The sequence below is a fragment of the Bremia lactucae genome, linkage group LG4, assembly GCF_004359215.1.
Source record: "Bremia lactucae strain SF5 linkage group LG4, whole genome shotgun sequence".
In the NCBI taxonomy this organism is placed as follows: Eukaryota; Oomycota; class Peronosporomycetes; order Peronosporales; family Peronosporaceae; genus Bremia; species Bremia lactucae.
Window position 1 is genome coordinate 4,108,211 of NC_090613.1, and position 15,196 is coordinate 4,123,406.

General features: G+C 45.8%; 5 protein-coding genes across 5 annotated transcripts; 3 read left to right on the top strand and 2 right to left on the bottom strand.

Moving 5' to 3' along the window:
• Positions 1–5,355: 5,355 nt before the first annotated feature.
• On the top strand, positions 5,356–6,540 carry CCR75_004154 (uncharacterized protein; the record flags this gene model as incomplete). Its single annotated transcript, XM_067962244.1, has 4 exons — positions 5,356–5,571; positions 5,662–5,774; positions 5,802–6,097; positions 6,239–6,540. The coding sequence occupies 4 exons, from the start codon at positions 5,356–5,358 to the stop codon at positions 6,538–6,540; spliced, it is 927 nt and encodes a 308-aa protein (XP_067816887.1).
• A 1,520-nt stretch (positions 6,541–8,060) lies between these two features.
• On the bottom strand, positions 8,061–9,170 carry CCR75_004153 (uncharacterized protein). The gene is made up of 3 exons (XM_067962243.1): positions 8,995–9,170; positions 8,789–8,910; positions 8,061–8,721 (listed from the first exon to the last, which is right to left on the bottom strand). The coding sequence occupies exons 1-3, from the start codon at positions 9,140–9,142 to the stop codon at positions 8,452–8,454; spliced, it is 540 nt and encodes a 179-aa protein (XP_067816620.1). The 5' UTR covers positions 9,143–9,170; the 3' UTR covers positions 8,061–8,451.
• Positions 9,171–9,400: 230 nt separating this feature from the next.
• CCR75_004152 (uncharacterized protein) lies at positions 9,401–11,364 on the top strand (the record flags this gene model as incomplete). Its single annotated transcript, XM_067962242.1, has 10 exons — positions 9,401–9,437; positions 9,512–9,707; positions 9,782–9,968; positions 10,041–10,425; positions 10,498–10,648; positions 10,709–10,760; positions 10,835–10,927; positions 10,983–11,029; positions 11,094–11,144; positions 11,233–11,364. 10 exons carry the CDS (start codon positions 9,401–9,403, stop codon positions 11,330–11,332), a joined length of 1,299 nt encoding a protein of 432 aa, XP_067816621.1. The 3' UTR covers positions 11,333–11,364.
• Positions 11,365–11,483: 119 nt separating this feature from the next.
• On the bottom strand, positions 11,484–13,783 carry CCR75_004151 (uncharacterized protein; the record flags this gene model as incomplete). Its single annotated transcript, XM_067962241.1, has 2 exons — positions 11,484–11,876; positions 11,945–13,783. 2 exons carry the CDS (start codon positions 13,781–13,783, stop codon positions 11,484–11,486), a joined length of 2,232 nt encoding a protein of 743 aa, XP_067816885.1.
• An 88-nt stretch (positions 13,784–13,871) lies between these two features.
• Positions 13,872–14,600, top strand: CCR75_004150 (uncharacterized protein; the record flags this gene model as incomplete). Its single annotated transcript, XM_067962240.1, has 1 exon — positions 13,872–14,600. One exon carries the CDS (start codon positions 13,872–13,874, stop codon positions 14,598–14,600), a length of 729 nt encoding a protein of 242 aa, XP_067816886.1.
• Positions 14,601–15,196: the final 596 nt, after the last annotated feature.

Here is a 15,196-nt window from a genome sequence, read left to right on the forward strand (position 1 = left end):
AAGTCGGTAAACATGATCTAGGAACAAGAGAGCTGCCTCCTTGCGTGTGTCGATGTTTTACATGGTGCTAAATGCCTTATTTTGCTCAGTTTGTCTACAAAGACGACGAGCCCCGTCCGACCCTTATGATAGGGTGGCATGCCAAACATGAAGTCCAAGCGTGCTGACTTCCAACTGTCCGTTGGAATTGGAAGCGGCTTCAGTGGTGCACTGCTGGACGTGCAGGCTTAATGTGCTGACACTGTCCGCAAGAGCGAATATAGTTGGCGACTCATCTACATAGGTGTGGCCACCAAAATTCTTCTGACACTCGTAAGAATGCCTTTTCACAGGCCAGATGCCCACTAGATGGCACATCATGGGGCTCGTGAAGGAGCATTAGCTTGAGATCTGTGTCATGAGAACACATAGATTCTCAAGGGATCACAAGGTGACAGCTGATGCCATAACAGGCCATCGCTGTAGCTAAAGCGATTTAGCTTAGCTTTCAGGTACGACGGAAGGGTTACCTTTCGTCCACCGAAGTGATCTAACAGCAGGCGACAATGGTCGTCCTGACTGTAGACCTCTTTATTTTAGAGGCTAATGAGTTCGTCACGTATTATGCCTTCATGGCTGCCAACGTTGATGGCTAAATTTGTGCGTTAGCACTAGACACACTTTCCTGGTGTCTTTCCTCGAAGTCGGATCTGCTCGATAAAGCGTCAGCCAAGCCATTCGACTTACTCGGCTTGTATAGAGAAGAATATAAATCATCTTACCATTCTAGGCGAGAGGAGCGGTGAGTTTGTAGCGGTCCGCAGCGATGCGTGATCCGTATTAACTACAAATGGTTCGGTGCCCAATAGGTGCACACGAAACTTGACAAGAGCATACTTTATTGAAAGTAGCTCTTTGTCATGCATGGGTCAATTTAGTCTCACAGCTTCTAAACGCCGGGACTGATAAGAGACAACGCGGTCAACGCCATCGTCATCTTTCTGCATGAGCGCGCTGCCGATTGCAAAATTACTTGCATCGCAGACGACTAAAAGACTTATCCGCGTCTGGCAATGCCAAGAACGGTAACTCTACAAGAGACTGCTTCACTGATGTGAGCGCATCATCTTGTTCTTTTAACCAAACCCATTGTGCGTCCTTTTTAAAAAGGTCAGATAATGGTTTAGTTTGCTCAGCACAATTCTTGCTATATTTATGCAAGTAATTAGCGAGCCCTAGGAATTGGCGCAAATCCTTCACATGCCGTGGAATTGGCCATTCCTTAACCGATTTTACCTTGTATGGGTCTGCTCGTACACCATGCGTACCTACGATGCAACCCACCGTAGGTATCTCGGGGACCCCTATGATGCACTTTTGCAAGTTGACGTACAATTGGGCGTCAATCAAAATCTGCAACACAGCGTCTGAATGACGCTTGTGCGACTCTATTGCGCTAAGCCCGTCCTCGGCCTGACAATGCACGAATACATCGTCAAAGTAATGAGGCGCGTAGGCACGGTGCTGACGGATCACGTGAGCCACCACTCGGTTGAATGTCGCTGGTGCGTTTTTCAAACCTTGGGGCATCACAAGCCACTCCCAAAGCATACCGCTTGGGGTGCTTACTGCCGTTTTGGCTACATCGGACTCTCTCATGAGTACCTGATAGTAGCCATCCTTCAAATCCAACGCGGAAAAGATAGTTTACTTAACCATGGAGTTCAACCAATCCTCTTTCCGCGGAATTGGCGTTTGCACCGGTGCACACAAAAGGTTGGGCTGCAGTGAGGCGATTTGCTCTCACGCACATGTCCCGCCTTGGCTCGCTTGTCAAAGAACTCATCGATATAATCGACTTGTTCTTTCGGCAACGGCCATTGCCTGGTCACACAATAGTTGGTGCCAAGTTTGAGGTCTATTTCGTGCCCGATGCCCTCATCTGCTGGTAGGCGGCTCGGTACTTCTTCTGGGAACACATCGCGATGTTTCCACAGACCCTCAAAGAACGGACTGTCTCTCGAGGCATCCCAGCATTGAGCAGCGAGCCGTTTCCTAATGTCTGTTTCTTGGACGCTCTCGTCCATTGTGGACGACAAGCAACAGTCCACCAAGTTGTCTTTTGGAACTGAAGCGACTATTTCGTGGATGTTTCCTTCCTTCAGTTCGGCAAGGAATAGACCCCACAACATCTCCAGGAGATTTACCATTTTCTCGGCAGATTTAAAGACTTACCGGAGTACCTCGACTGAGAATGCCTCCGCAATTTTGTCTTTGACGGCATCAAAAACCTCGTTCGAAAGCCCGTCCTCTTAAATCGGAATTGATTCATAGGTCACCCGTTTAGACGTGCTTTTGATCGTCCTAATCTGTCGGGTACACGTTCTTCGAGTCACCACGACTAAACTGGGAAGTGGGTGCCGTTGCTCTCCTGGCAAACGCGCCCCTTCCAACCGCACCAGGCTTAAGGCACTGTGCTGGTTCAAGCGACGCATGACTCCCTGTCAGCTCGCTATCTACTGCCACATGCTCTCGGGTCTTTGCAGGACTTTCGAACGCATGACTACTTGTCATCGTCCTTTTCACTACCCCAGTCTCCACGAGCTGGGTAGGAATTGGTGACGTTTGACATCCCGTCAACGCACCCGCATCTGTGTTCGACAGGACATAAGTTGCATACGCCTCTCGCAGGAGCAGATCGTTTCTGGAGTCCTGTGTATAGTTTGCAACTGTGCGTGTACGCCAGTCTATCCATGATTGGTGTTTTGCCATCATGGCATGCCTCGGATGAGGTCATACGGACTCTCCATACCTAGCACTGTGAACTTCTCTTTACAACAGAAGTCACCAAAGCTGAAGGCGAGTTCTACCTAAACTCCCTCAGACTTAACGAGCGTGCCGTTCGCTAAACGAACGGTCGCCTCTTCTCGCTTGCCATCCTGGCAAAGCGACTCAAACATCGCCGGTCTCTTTCTTAGAGCCGAGAGTTTTACAAAATTTTGTGATGCACCCGAATCCACTAGGAGGGTCATCACCTGGTCATAGCCTCGTACTTGAGCGCTATAGACCAGCAGGGTTGAGGTCAGAAATTTCGAGACCTCAAGGACTATGCTACCCATTTATTCGACAACTCTGAACTTAGGGGTAGCTTCAGAGTTCGTGTCAGTAGGGCATCCCTCTCCTGTATTTCCCGCCCCTCAGTGGTCGACGCAGAACTTATGCGTCTCGCACGCATGTTCTTGCCATCGCCCTTTGGGAAGGGAGTCCTCTTGCTGGGCACGGCCGCGCTTGCCGCATTTATAGCAGAAAAAGTCTGCATTGCCCTACTCCATCGGAGTGGCACCTGATCTCTCAGCTGACGGCTTATACCAAGCTGTCGGCGAGGCACTGTCGTAGGATCGCCCCTCAACTAAGGCAATTTAGATTGCCTCTTCCATCGTCGACGGTACCTTTCTGAAAAGGGCCTGTCGCGATGGGCCATGCCGTAGTCCGTTCATAAACGTGAGCACCTAATGTGCTCCGGAATCGGACCTACGGTTATGGACGCCGACAGCGAGCGCATCTCTTGCACATACTCTTGCAGAGATCGCTTCGCCTGTCGCGCCCCAAAGAAGCGCGCCTGAAGCAACACTTCGTTGTTCGGCGGCTGGTACATGGGGCGAATCTTTTCCTTAAAGATCGCCCATGAAGGGAACGCCTTTCTGTCCGCCATAAGCGCCGAGTAAGCCCACTCTGAGGCCTTACCGCGCAGATGCGACATAGCGTACGACACCATCCGGCTGTCGTCCTCGATGAGCTGAACGACACTGTATTGCTTCACGGCTAAAAGCCAGTGGACAATCGTGTGCGCTGTAGTTCCATCGAACTTAGGCGGGTCTGTCCGAATGGGCCTCGACTGATGCGGCCGGGCAGAGAGCATCTCAACAGTCCTGTTGAGAGCCTTGCTCCGAGCCTGTCATGCCTCAGCTCATCTTGAGTCCGAGGGATGGACCCCGCCGCAGCATGACTCTGTGTCTTGGACGCGACTCTCCTCTGTCCGAGCACGAATGCCTCCAACTGCTCCAACTGAGCAACGTGTTGCTCAGGAGGACTGCCGAGAAGCCTGGGCACGGCTTGTGCACCAAGTCTTTGCGCCAAGTGCCCTGCCGCCTCCCGATGATGTTCGGAGAGGTGGAAAAAATAAGCCCAAACGATATTGAGGCTCATCCTCACGTACAGACGCAGAGATGCGGGTCGTGGGAAGGATCTCAAGTGCTACCAAGTGTAGACGGGCACGTCTTAATGCAGCCACGCTCTACTTAGACACACACCCTAGCACAGCGAGAAAGCGGTTAAACCAGCTTCTCTTGCGTGCAGTGAATTAGTTGTGGGGGGCGCCTTAGCGACCTCACCCAACGCCTTCAGTACTCTAGTAAAATGTCGTCATGGGAGCGGTAATCCGGCTCCTCGTGCGCACTAACTATGTAGAAAGTTGTTTTCAGATTGATTTATATTTGATCGCATTAAATATAAATACCTATTCTTACCAATCAGAAATGTCACCTCTGTAGATACCACTAATAGGTATTGCGAGCGTATCTTTCTAGATACCTCGCGTAACAAATGACGCTAGGCGTCATGCCTCCTAACGTGAATGCACCTATGTGCATCTTTTACACAAGGGTTGGTCCCAAATGGAACCACACTCGAGTGGTGGGTTTAATTCATTTATTTTAGTAATTGACCATCCCTTGGAGTTCACCAAGTACACTTAAAGGGGACTGTGTAACATTAGGGCAACTTTAGTCTGTTACACATTTAAAGTAATTGGACCGAAAAAGACGCTGTTACTAGCTGGGTATGCGATGTATGACAACGAAAAGGAAAAAAACAAGCGCATTGGCATGTTTTTATGACAATTGCGAGGATGAAGTCGAGGGTTCTATGATGTCGAAGGACGACGACATCAATATTTTTTTGTGTTTCTACCGGATTGGTGCATGTTTTTCTTTGAATGCTCGTGAAGTGCGGACCTTGTGTTGCGATCCAGAAGGAGGCAAATAGCAATTGTGCCCAAACCCTCGGAACAGTATCAAACGCGTCTTTCAATGAATTTCAACAATGAAGATTTTTTTCAATAGGTTCGGTATTAAATTTAAACGCGACAGCGCCCTTTCCGTTCCTGTTAATGACAATGTATATCCACATATTCCAATCGTTTCTTGTGCGACTACTGAAGGGTTTTTGATTCATTTTGCGGTTGTGGATACAACGGTTAGCGAAGTAGAGTTTGTGAAACAATTTTCTTGTTTTCATGAGAAAAGCAACGCGTAATGTGACTGTAATGGATAGTTGTGAGGTGGAAAAGGATGAAATCGAATTTCGAAACGAAATGAAATGAATAAACAGAAAATTGGCCAGAATGACGAGAATGAATTTGCTTTGTCGACCGGGGAGTCGAGTGACGATGAGGAAGAGCGGATAGAAGAAGAAGAAAAGGCGAGAAAGACGTTTAGCTCGATTGCATCTGACGGAGCTGATGATATTGCCACAGACGAGTTCCAAAATTATTTAAAGCGTTGGGGTCGACATATGACGAGGAAGAACATTGTCGTACGATGACATTACTCGATAATGGTGGAAAGATCTACGAGGATGACGTTGTTGCGTGGTACATGCAGTGGTTATTTTGAAAGGAATTAGATGACGGAAGAGGATTTGGATTTGTCGTGTAAGAAGGAGTCAATGACAATGAAGTCGGAAGAAGAGATTGCCGCTGTCTTTTCAAAATTTACATCCCAAGAAGGAAGCTGGAAGTGCCTAGTGTGAACGGTGAATTATAGCCCCGATACCGTCAAGTGTGGCGCTTGCGAGGCTTTAAATCCTACTGCGTCGAAAGAATTGGCGTCTGGCATGGCGACTAGTGTGACGTCGGGAGGCTCTATCGGCTCAAGCGGGTTTTCTTTTCCAGTTTCCACGGCTCTGGACTCTACGTCTTCGTTTTCGTTTGGCGGAATTCTAGCTTCAAATAATGATACAGCAAGTGAAGTAAAGCTCTTTGATGTCTCATTTCGTGACACAGCGCATTCATGGGGCGCTTGCTTTGGAAAAGCCAAAGCCTCTTACATTTGGGGCTCCAGTGGATCTTTCCAAGAAACAATTTTCAATTTAAAACCTTCTGTATTTGGCTAGTCGAAACCCTTTAAAGGACGCACCATTGTTAACTTTATTTGCTTTCAATCATCCTTTTGACAATAATCTTTTTAAATTAAATACTCAGCAACCACAGTCGTGTTTGAAAAAGCCAAGGGTTTTCTGTTTGCAGGTTCTGTCAAGCCTGCAGAGGATTCTCCTTCTTCGCGAAGAAAAGGTCAATTGTGGAAGCGAATTATCGACTTTAATCAGTCCTTGCAGCGCGTGAATCAAAGTGTCTCAAACGCTCTATCAACTGATCAAGAATTTGCGTTAAAAACAGTATCAAAAGTCGACGACCTTCGCGCCAAGCTTTCCGATTTTTGCCAAGAAATTATTTTTTTCAATGAGTTGCGAGATCAGATTGAAAAAAGGATGTTTTGTACGTGATTGGAAGTAATGGGGAGGTACACGAACAGCTCGAGTATGGACGAGAAATCCTCGATAGGTTCACTGACGAAGGTTTTAGAGAGAACACTGGATGAACAGCTATTTGACGATCGATCCAAGGAAGCGAGGGAGTTGTTTGAAAGAAGACATTAAGTGAAGTTGACAAGTGCTGCATGGAGCTCCGTCGCTAATAAGACGAGTATGATGGCGATTATTGTTGCGGCTATGAATGGAGTCAAGATGTACGTTGTCACTTTTTGTCGCTATGCAACAATGTCGTCAAGGCGGAAGCGATGACTCCAAAGGAAGGAGCTCGTGAAGCTCGTGACGACACGTCAGTCGAGTGTATGTATTGGGAACGCTCTTCAAAGACCAAGTCTCGGAACGTCAGCTACCGAGTTAAAACGTAGGATGACGTCAAAGTCGAATAATTTGAACACAACTACGCAAACTAATGACAGCACCACTAGTGTATTAAAAGCGTCTGTGGATAAAGACAAGAACAAGACAACGTTGTCTCCGGTACCAACGTTCGGAACCAGGTCGCCAGGGAACAAGTGCAAGGCTGATACCAAGACGGCTCCTTTGTTTTCGTTAGGAGGCAAAGATCTTAAGTCGATGACGTCTAATTTTTACCTTGTCTGTAGCTGCTGCAAGTGCGCCAACTTACAAGATGTTGTTGCAAGCGTGTGATAACGTACACAATCCAGTAAAGATAGAGAGTGTGGTGGAGAAGGCGCTAACGACGTACAAGAGCAGGAGTTTTGTTTACAAAGGTCTTTAAAGGATACGTTCTTAATGCCACGCCAGAGGATGTCAAGACGTCTATAAATGGAGGCCCCAAGAAGTTTACTGGTTTCAACGTACTTGCGTCCGACGGCACGAAAACGACTTTAATGCCTTCGTTCCAGTGCAAGTTCTTTTGGTAATTCAAGTCCATTTGCAGCCTCTGAAACGTCTAATAGTATGGCCATCAAGCCTTCACCCAGTGCGTTGCCATTTACCAACTCCTACTTTGTCACCGTTTCGTGTGTCAACAAGCTTTCTATTGACAAGTGGTCGTAGTGGCTTAAGGACCTTTTCAATCCACAAGTGCATTATTATTTAATACACCACCTACGTGGACGCCAATGGTCTCAAGTTTATCAAGTCGTGTCTTATATTGTGAAAAGCTCACGGCGTTTTATCAATAGTATAATTTTGAGAAACTTAGTGCCTTGGATTCGACGTTGGAGAAGTATACAAGCCGAGAGAGAACAACTCTTTTAAATGGTATGAGCAAACGTACGAGGTTATCTTGTACGAGTTACGCGAATGCAAGAGTAGTATTTTTTGAGTTAATGTAATTTTAGCTATATATTTGCATGCTTGTGATTGGTTTTTTATAGTACGGATATGATTGGCTAGAAATGTGTCCGTTGACTTGATAACTTGTGCCTGCCAGTCATTTGTGGATTGACCAAATAGAGCCTCGAGTCAATTGTACAAACAATGCAGAATTCGTGTGTTTTGATTTTCTTGCAGTCCTCTTTGCGACAGACTTGGTGTTGCCTTCTCATGCAACCAGGTCTTACAAGCGACTGCTATAGCAACCGTTTATAACCAGCGACCCATCCCGTTGAGTTTGCGACCTTGTTTTCCTTTAGAGGTTGCGCAATTACGGATGATATATCTTAAACAGTACTAAAATCTCGGCATTTTACGTCTTTAGCATACATAAATTAGCGCACAATTGTTCCACACACGGAAAAAAAAAGTTGCCGTTTATCAAAATTATGCCTTCCTGTGGCCGGCCAGTTTTGCTGGCAAAAAAGTGTTTTTTTTTTACTTCATATTATTTATCGATGACAAAAGAATGCATTCAATAGACAGCTACGACAACGTTGCAGTAAGTGTCTCGGTATCCTTCACCTAAGCTTCCTCGCACCACTTGTTTTCCTCGCGAATTTGCGCTTCCTCTTCGGGTGTAAAGTCGTTGACGATATTAAATGTTTCTCGAATCTCGTGTGGAGTCTTGCCCTTGATCATACTAGCTACCTTGGCACAGGCTAAGTCCAGTAGACTCTTAATATCCATGTAATTTGCCGCAAGAATGAGCTCAAATAGAATTTCTTGCTCAATGTTGACAAAATTAGCGTCCCATTCCGACACTACGTCGTGCATGTCGGCACTCTTGAGTGGCTAAAGTATTTGTACACAAAGTGGCTAAACAATTGTCTTAAAAGTCCTATTTGTTGCATCGAGTTACCTTTTCGATTTCCCGCATGGGGTTATTATTGTGGTGGCTGCAAAATTCAATCACTTTGGACAAAATTGGACTCTTGACGTTTGGAAGAGGGATTTCTTGCACCTCTTCATCGTCGGCATCATCTATTGCCACAAAAATGCACATTTTTCAAAATTTGCCATATTTGCCACATTTTAATGTTGCCAATTCTTATTCATTAAACGAACCGGAAAGAAGCGTCTTTACAAGCTCACTCATGGAAGCGACACTGCGTGATACCTCAAAGCTATCCCCATCCATCGAAACAAGGTTAACCTTGCGTGAATCTTCTTCCTGCTTTGGCGTATCCAGCGCGGGGGCTGCGGCATCCGACATGGTTACTGAGGGTTACAACTCGACTCTTGGAATGAAGCAAAGGCTAAAACGGAAACGTTTTTGGATTGGTGCAAAACAAAAAACGATATTGACTCGAGTGATTAAATTCCAAAAATACAGCATTGATTTTTCTTCTCTAGTAAAAAACGGTCTGTTTCGCAAGTTCTTATTTCTTCTTCCTATCGCAAATACCGGTACTCCACCGAATCATACTGAAGTTGCTGATGATCAAATTAGTCGCATTCGTCTAAAGGCGTCATGAGTAGCACTGCCTCGGCCTGTCTGAAGCCTTTTGGTATGTCTGCATCGTCCTCTTAAGACCAATAGCGTCTTGCGTAAGCAAAAGATCTCACTAGAGTCTTTCATTAGGTTCTCTCGAGCCACTGTCGGCTTCAGTACCTTGGGCGATTTTTCCTCGAAAGAAGCTTGACGTGACGTATAGCGACATTGGTGCGGGTTTGGCTGCATGTTTACAGCTTCAAGAGTCTCAGCGATTCGAGTATGAGCACAAGATCACGACATTATGGGACCCTAGTGGGCATGCCATGGTGACGCTCTCAATTCGGTAAAGTACAAGCTCGAGTCAACTTCTCTAAAAAATACCTTTTTTCTTACCGGTATGGTACATGGTATATATAGTACTGGCTTTGATTTGCTGTTGCAGACACTTAAGTTGCCGGTAGGGAGTGAAGTCTTATGCAGTGCCATTACAATCCCCGATATGCTCTACGTCGTGCGATATCATGGCCTCGTACCAGTGCCTGTGGATTTAGATCCCGAAACATTGGCCGTTGATGTGCAAATGCTCGAGCAACGAATCACCGAGGTTTTTTAAACAAAGTGTACAATTTGGTTTTATTTCCGACAAGGTGCTAAAAACAGAATGTATGTCATGTAGAAAACAAAAATGCTCTTAATCGCTCATGTTTTCGGCTCCCGTTGTTCCTTAAATCACGTGTTGAAAGCTGCAAAACAAAAAAAAATAATTGTCGTCGAAGATTGTGCTCAAGCGTATATTGGCAAACAATATATTATTGGTGATTTTCAAGCGGATGTGTCCATGTATAGCTTTGGAACAATCAAAACCGCCACTTCGTTTGGTGGAGCACTTGTATACGTTCAGAACACGCAAGTGCTAAATGAAATGCGTCGACGTGAAACGAGGTATCCAAGCCATACGAACGTGTTTTTCTTTCAAAGATTGGTCAAATATGGAGTCTTGCACGGAATTTCAACTCCAGCACTTTATGGATTGTTCCTTTACGCTTGTCGTGCGATTGGAGGTGTGAGGTTTTTGACTTATTGGAATATTTTCTTGACGATTGTTTTGAGTTGAACTTATATTGTACGTGTAGCGGACCATGATTTGGTTATTACATCGGCGATTCGTGGCTTTAGTGGCGGCGAGTTGGTCTCATTGATACAATATCGTCCATCAATGGCGCTCTTGGGTCTATTGTATCGTCGTCTTTCTTGCATGGATGAACAATATATTCAATTACGAAAGTAAGGCGGTCGGAATAATAGAAAGTAGTATACAATTATTGTTTTTATGATGCATGATAGATTTAAAAGCGAGCAGCTGGCGAGTGGTGTTCAAAAGCTTCATAATGTCACAGTACGTTTGCGGAGAGTCGATTGTATTGTACAAATTGAATTGTTCATTGAATTGAATTTGTTTGAATTGTTTAGATTCCGGGATATTGTGCTGAACAGCATTATTATTGGTTGTTTCCTGTGTGTGTACCATCGCCGAAAACGGTTGTTCGTTACATGAATCAGCATGTGCGTTTGTGTGCGAATTAATATGGACAAGAGACTTACTGTTGCTTTAATGTAGGGCTTTGACGTCACGTCGGGAGCCACGCAGCTCACGTACGTCCCAAGGTACAATAAAAAGACGACAATATTATTGGTTTTGATATTCACGCTATTGTGATCATATACTTAGTCCACTTGGACCTGACCAGGATCCTATAAATGCAAAAAATATTATGACGAGGTGCGGGTTGCTACAAGTTGCAAATGTGTTACAATATATTATATTGACGGTATTGGAATACTATTGCAATTTTTCGCTTTGACGACAGCTTGGTCTATCTTCCCGTCACTCCTGAGACTCCAGACTGGGCAATTGAGAAAATGATTTGCTGTCTACGAAACGCAATTCAGTCCAAGAGTAGACTATAACCATTAAATCATAGAAACAGTTGCACATGTGCCTTATTTCATCATAGTGATACTTTTAAGCAGCTTTTGCACATGTAACGCATACTTATTAATTATAAGAGATTTGCTGCCTCTCGCATTTAATACGGCAAATAAAACTACCAACACTCTCTCAACGACCTTCTAAAAGGCGCTTTTGTTTCGGTCGTGGTCCCGGTTTTCTTCGTCCAGATGCATCTTCTTGATACGACAAATCCAAAGGTGTCTTGAGTGTCGTCTCAAGACTAAGCATTGACGCGTTTGATGGCAACACCGTAAACGCTGTATTGTAACACATTAAGTACGTTTCCATCGAATGCGCTTTTCCATCATAAAGCGCGTCAATGCGGCGCTGTTCCAATGCCGACGCATGAATTGCGTGCAAACATGGAAACTGCTGGTCCTGCCAGTCGTGGCACGTGCATTCACACTCGACGAGGTTTACATGACGCCACGTATCCGGATTTTCGAGGCGAGTTGGGCCTACGTAGCGAACCATATAGAGGCCATTGGAACACGGAATGGACTAAAGAGGACGACAAGAAACACACTTTTTAGATGTAGCCATGGTATCGACGCGATCCATCGACGTACCTCACAGCGTTGACTTGCTTGTAAATTCTCCTGAAGCTGTGCATCACGACGAGGCACGAGTTCGTGGCTTCGTCGTGTTATCACAGCTTCACGACGTTGCGGCAACACTTGTGCAACATTCCTTAAGTAACAATAAAACGCTTCAAGTGGATGCGAACTTTTAAAGTGGTTTGTACCAAAATATGTACGATAGGCCACAGTTGCATGTTGCGGCAACAATGCGTCCCTTTCAAAACCCTTGACAGAAAAATCGGCCGTCACTTCGTGAAATGTCGACCGTCGGAATTTGGCCCAAAAGGCATATTTTACCCAATGAGAGCGTTCGAATTCGTCTAAACTGGACACTAATGCGTCATCAATGGTACCAAGGGCATGTCGAAGCACATCAAACTCGGCTTCGCTAGCACATTGCGCCATATCGACGATATGTTGCTTTGTAGCTTGTGTCATACGCACGTTTTGAATCCTTTCAAGGTCCTCTTCAATCAGACGTCGCATGCAAAAGTGGTGACTTGCAAGTGGCCAGACACAATATAAGGCCCTCTCCAGTCCACAAGTGCGTCCCGCAAAGACTGTATACTGATTCCAATCCACGATAAGCGTATTTTGAAGTGCAGTTAAGAACCACTCCCAATTCGCTTGATGTTCTTCTGCTACAAGTGCGATAGCAAACACAATCACGTCATCATTCCAGTCTTTCACAGCAGCTTTTAAAAACACGCCACAGCGTGTATCGTCATGTTCAAGTGTATCCCGTTTTCCACTTTCAGACGGCGAAAGACGATCTAAAGACACGATTGGGCGGCAATACGGAACTGCTTGGAGTGTTGCATAAGGAATAAAGAGTGCACGGGTAAATACTCCATCACATGCACGGGTTTCAACTCGATAGAATGACCCTGGGTTTTTCTCGGCCACAAGATGCAAGTAGCTACTTAAGTATTGAAAGGATAATCGTACTTTAGCGAGATGTTCGTCATGCAAATGGCGTTTAATTCGTGAAGCCATCATGTGGTTAATTGTATGGCCTTGACGCAATAAGATCCGGCGAATGGCTTTCCCATCCAAGTAAGGTAGTGTGGACGCGATTGGATCAATGGAGACGTCATTCGATACGATTCGACAGAGCGCTTTCATGGACATGGTGGTATTTCGCTGGGATTTTAGGCGTTGGGCGCAACTTTCTGTCGCGTCGATTGGCAAGGCCAGTTTTAATGTCGTCGTTGACACATGTTTCGTTTCTGTAACGTTCGGTGACACAAGACTTGCCGTACTTAGGGACGTTGTTGTGGATGGTTCCGGGATTTCAGCTGGCAATGGTGCGGCAACAACGCGCCACCCAATGAATTTGTAGTGATTATGCAAATAACACGCTCGGGTGACTTTCCATTGGGCATTTTTGCCGTACCCATTAATGTAAAATGGACACTGCAACTGATTTATGGGTGTTGTTTGGTCGAAAAATTGTTGCCCATGCAACTTTTTGCATCGGTACTTGACATTGCCACCGTTATTTGCACGTGTGCTACTTCCCGACACAAATAATTGAAACCCTCGTTGCATGGCAAATTGTTTGCAGCGCTCTTGCAATGCCTTTTGACTGCAAAACATTTCTCCAGCACACCCCGTGGCCTTGTTGCCTCCCTTTTTCTCATACGCAATGCCAAAGTCTGCGGCCATAGCGTCGGAACTCACAGGCAAATGGTCAAGCAAAAGACCCAGCGTCCTGGCTTCCACCAAATCTGTTTCATCCAAACGATTGTACGGAGATTCGGCAACTGCAGGCACTGCCGTAGACACTGCCGAGGGGGGTACGCTTGCCTCGTTCGTACACGCCATTAATTTCAGTACACTGGATAAAAAATCAGTACCTTGATTTGTTCTTATAAAGAGATGTAAACAAAAGTGTTGCATTTCGTTCCATCCAATGTATTGGCAACTCCAGCGTTGCGGTTATCGCCTATTAAATTGTCGATGGGGCAACCGCGGTCGCAACACACGCATGTGTACCCATAGTCGTAGCAAGCAACAAATAGAGACTGGATCAACGCGTACGGGTACGCCGAATGTCGAGCATATGGCTACAAAAGCGGCTAAGCACGAAGCCGAACTGGACTCGTCAATTGCGCGGATCATTGGCTCCGACTGGGGCGACCGCTCGCACCAGCCCGTGTCCTTGTCCATGCGCATCTATTGGATTGTTTTTACGGTAGTGCTTGGCAATGGGTTATACACGTCCTTCACTGGCAAGGACGAGTGGTTTTTCGTGAAATGGCTCACGGATGAGCAGATTTGCAATGACGACAATGACGCGAAAGCACCGCGTCAAAGCGCTTATTGCAATACAAACGATACGCAGGAGCAAACAACGCCCGTAGTTGTTTCCACTTTGCCACATCGAGCGCTCTCAAGTCCCGGGATGCCATTTCTAGCACCAGGAATGACGATTAAAGCCCGAGCCACTCGTGTAACCTCGGAAATCGAGTTAGCACATCAATTGGTGCAATTACAAGAACAACAAGAGTGTTTGTTAAAACAAATTCGTGCTAGTAGAGAAAAATCGAACGCCGAGCTGGAACATCAAGTGCGAATGCTTGACATTCAGAAGGCTCAAGTCCAAAAGATGCTTCAAGATTACAAATTAAGCAATAGTTGATAAAGAGCACGTTTATTGTGAAGAAATGCGCGGGTCTGTAGGCTCAGTAAGTGCCATGGAGACAGCTCCTCCTGCAGCGATTTTCGTCACTTTTTCATTTAAATGTGTAAAAAACTCGAGTTTTGTCAAAATTGCACGATTTATTGTATCCGCATGTCCTAGAACCAAAAAGTCAATAATTACAAGGGTACGTTCTTGAAAAGAGAAAAATAAACATAACAGTGTACCCAAGTTGCCGTGTTCTCCCCACCCACATGTGTAGAGTTCGCCACTCGTGGTCACGACCATGGAATGCTCGCTCCCGCACGCAATCTTATGGATTGAGTATGAAAAAGGCACGATCGTGGGCACGCACGCATTCTGGAACGTGTGAAGTCCCAATTGTCCGTGGCTGTTTTTGCCCCATGCCACGAGCTCTCCTGTTGTCGTGACACATAAGACAAAATGCCACCCACAGTGAACTTGCAATACGCAAAGAGGCAAATTTTGGTCTTGTGGATTTGCCACGCCAATGGGCACAAACACCGATGTTTTTGCAATAACAGAGGCAATTCCTAATTGCTTATGCCGATTGTTGCCACACGTGAAGATGGCTC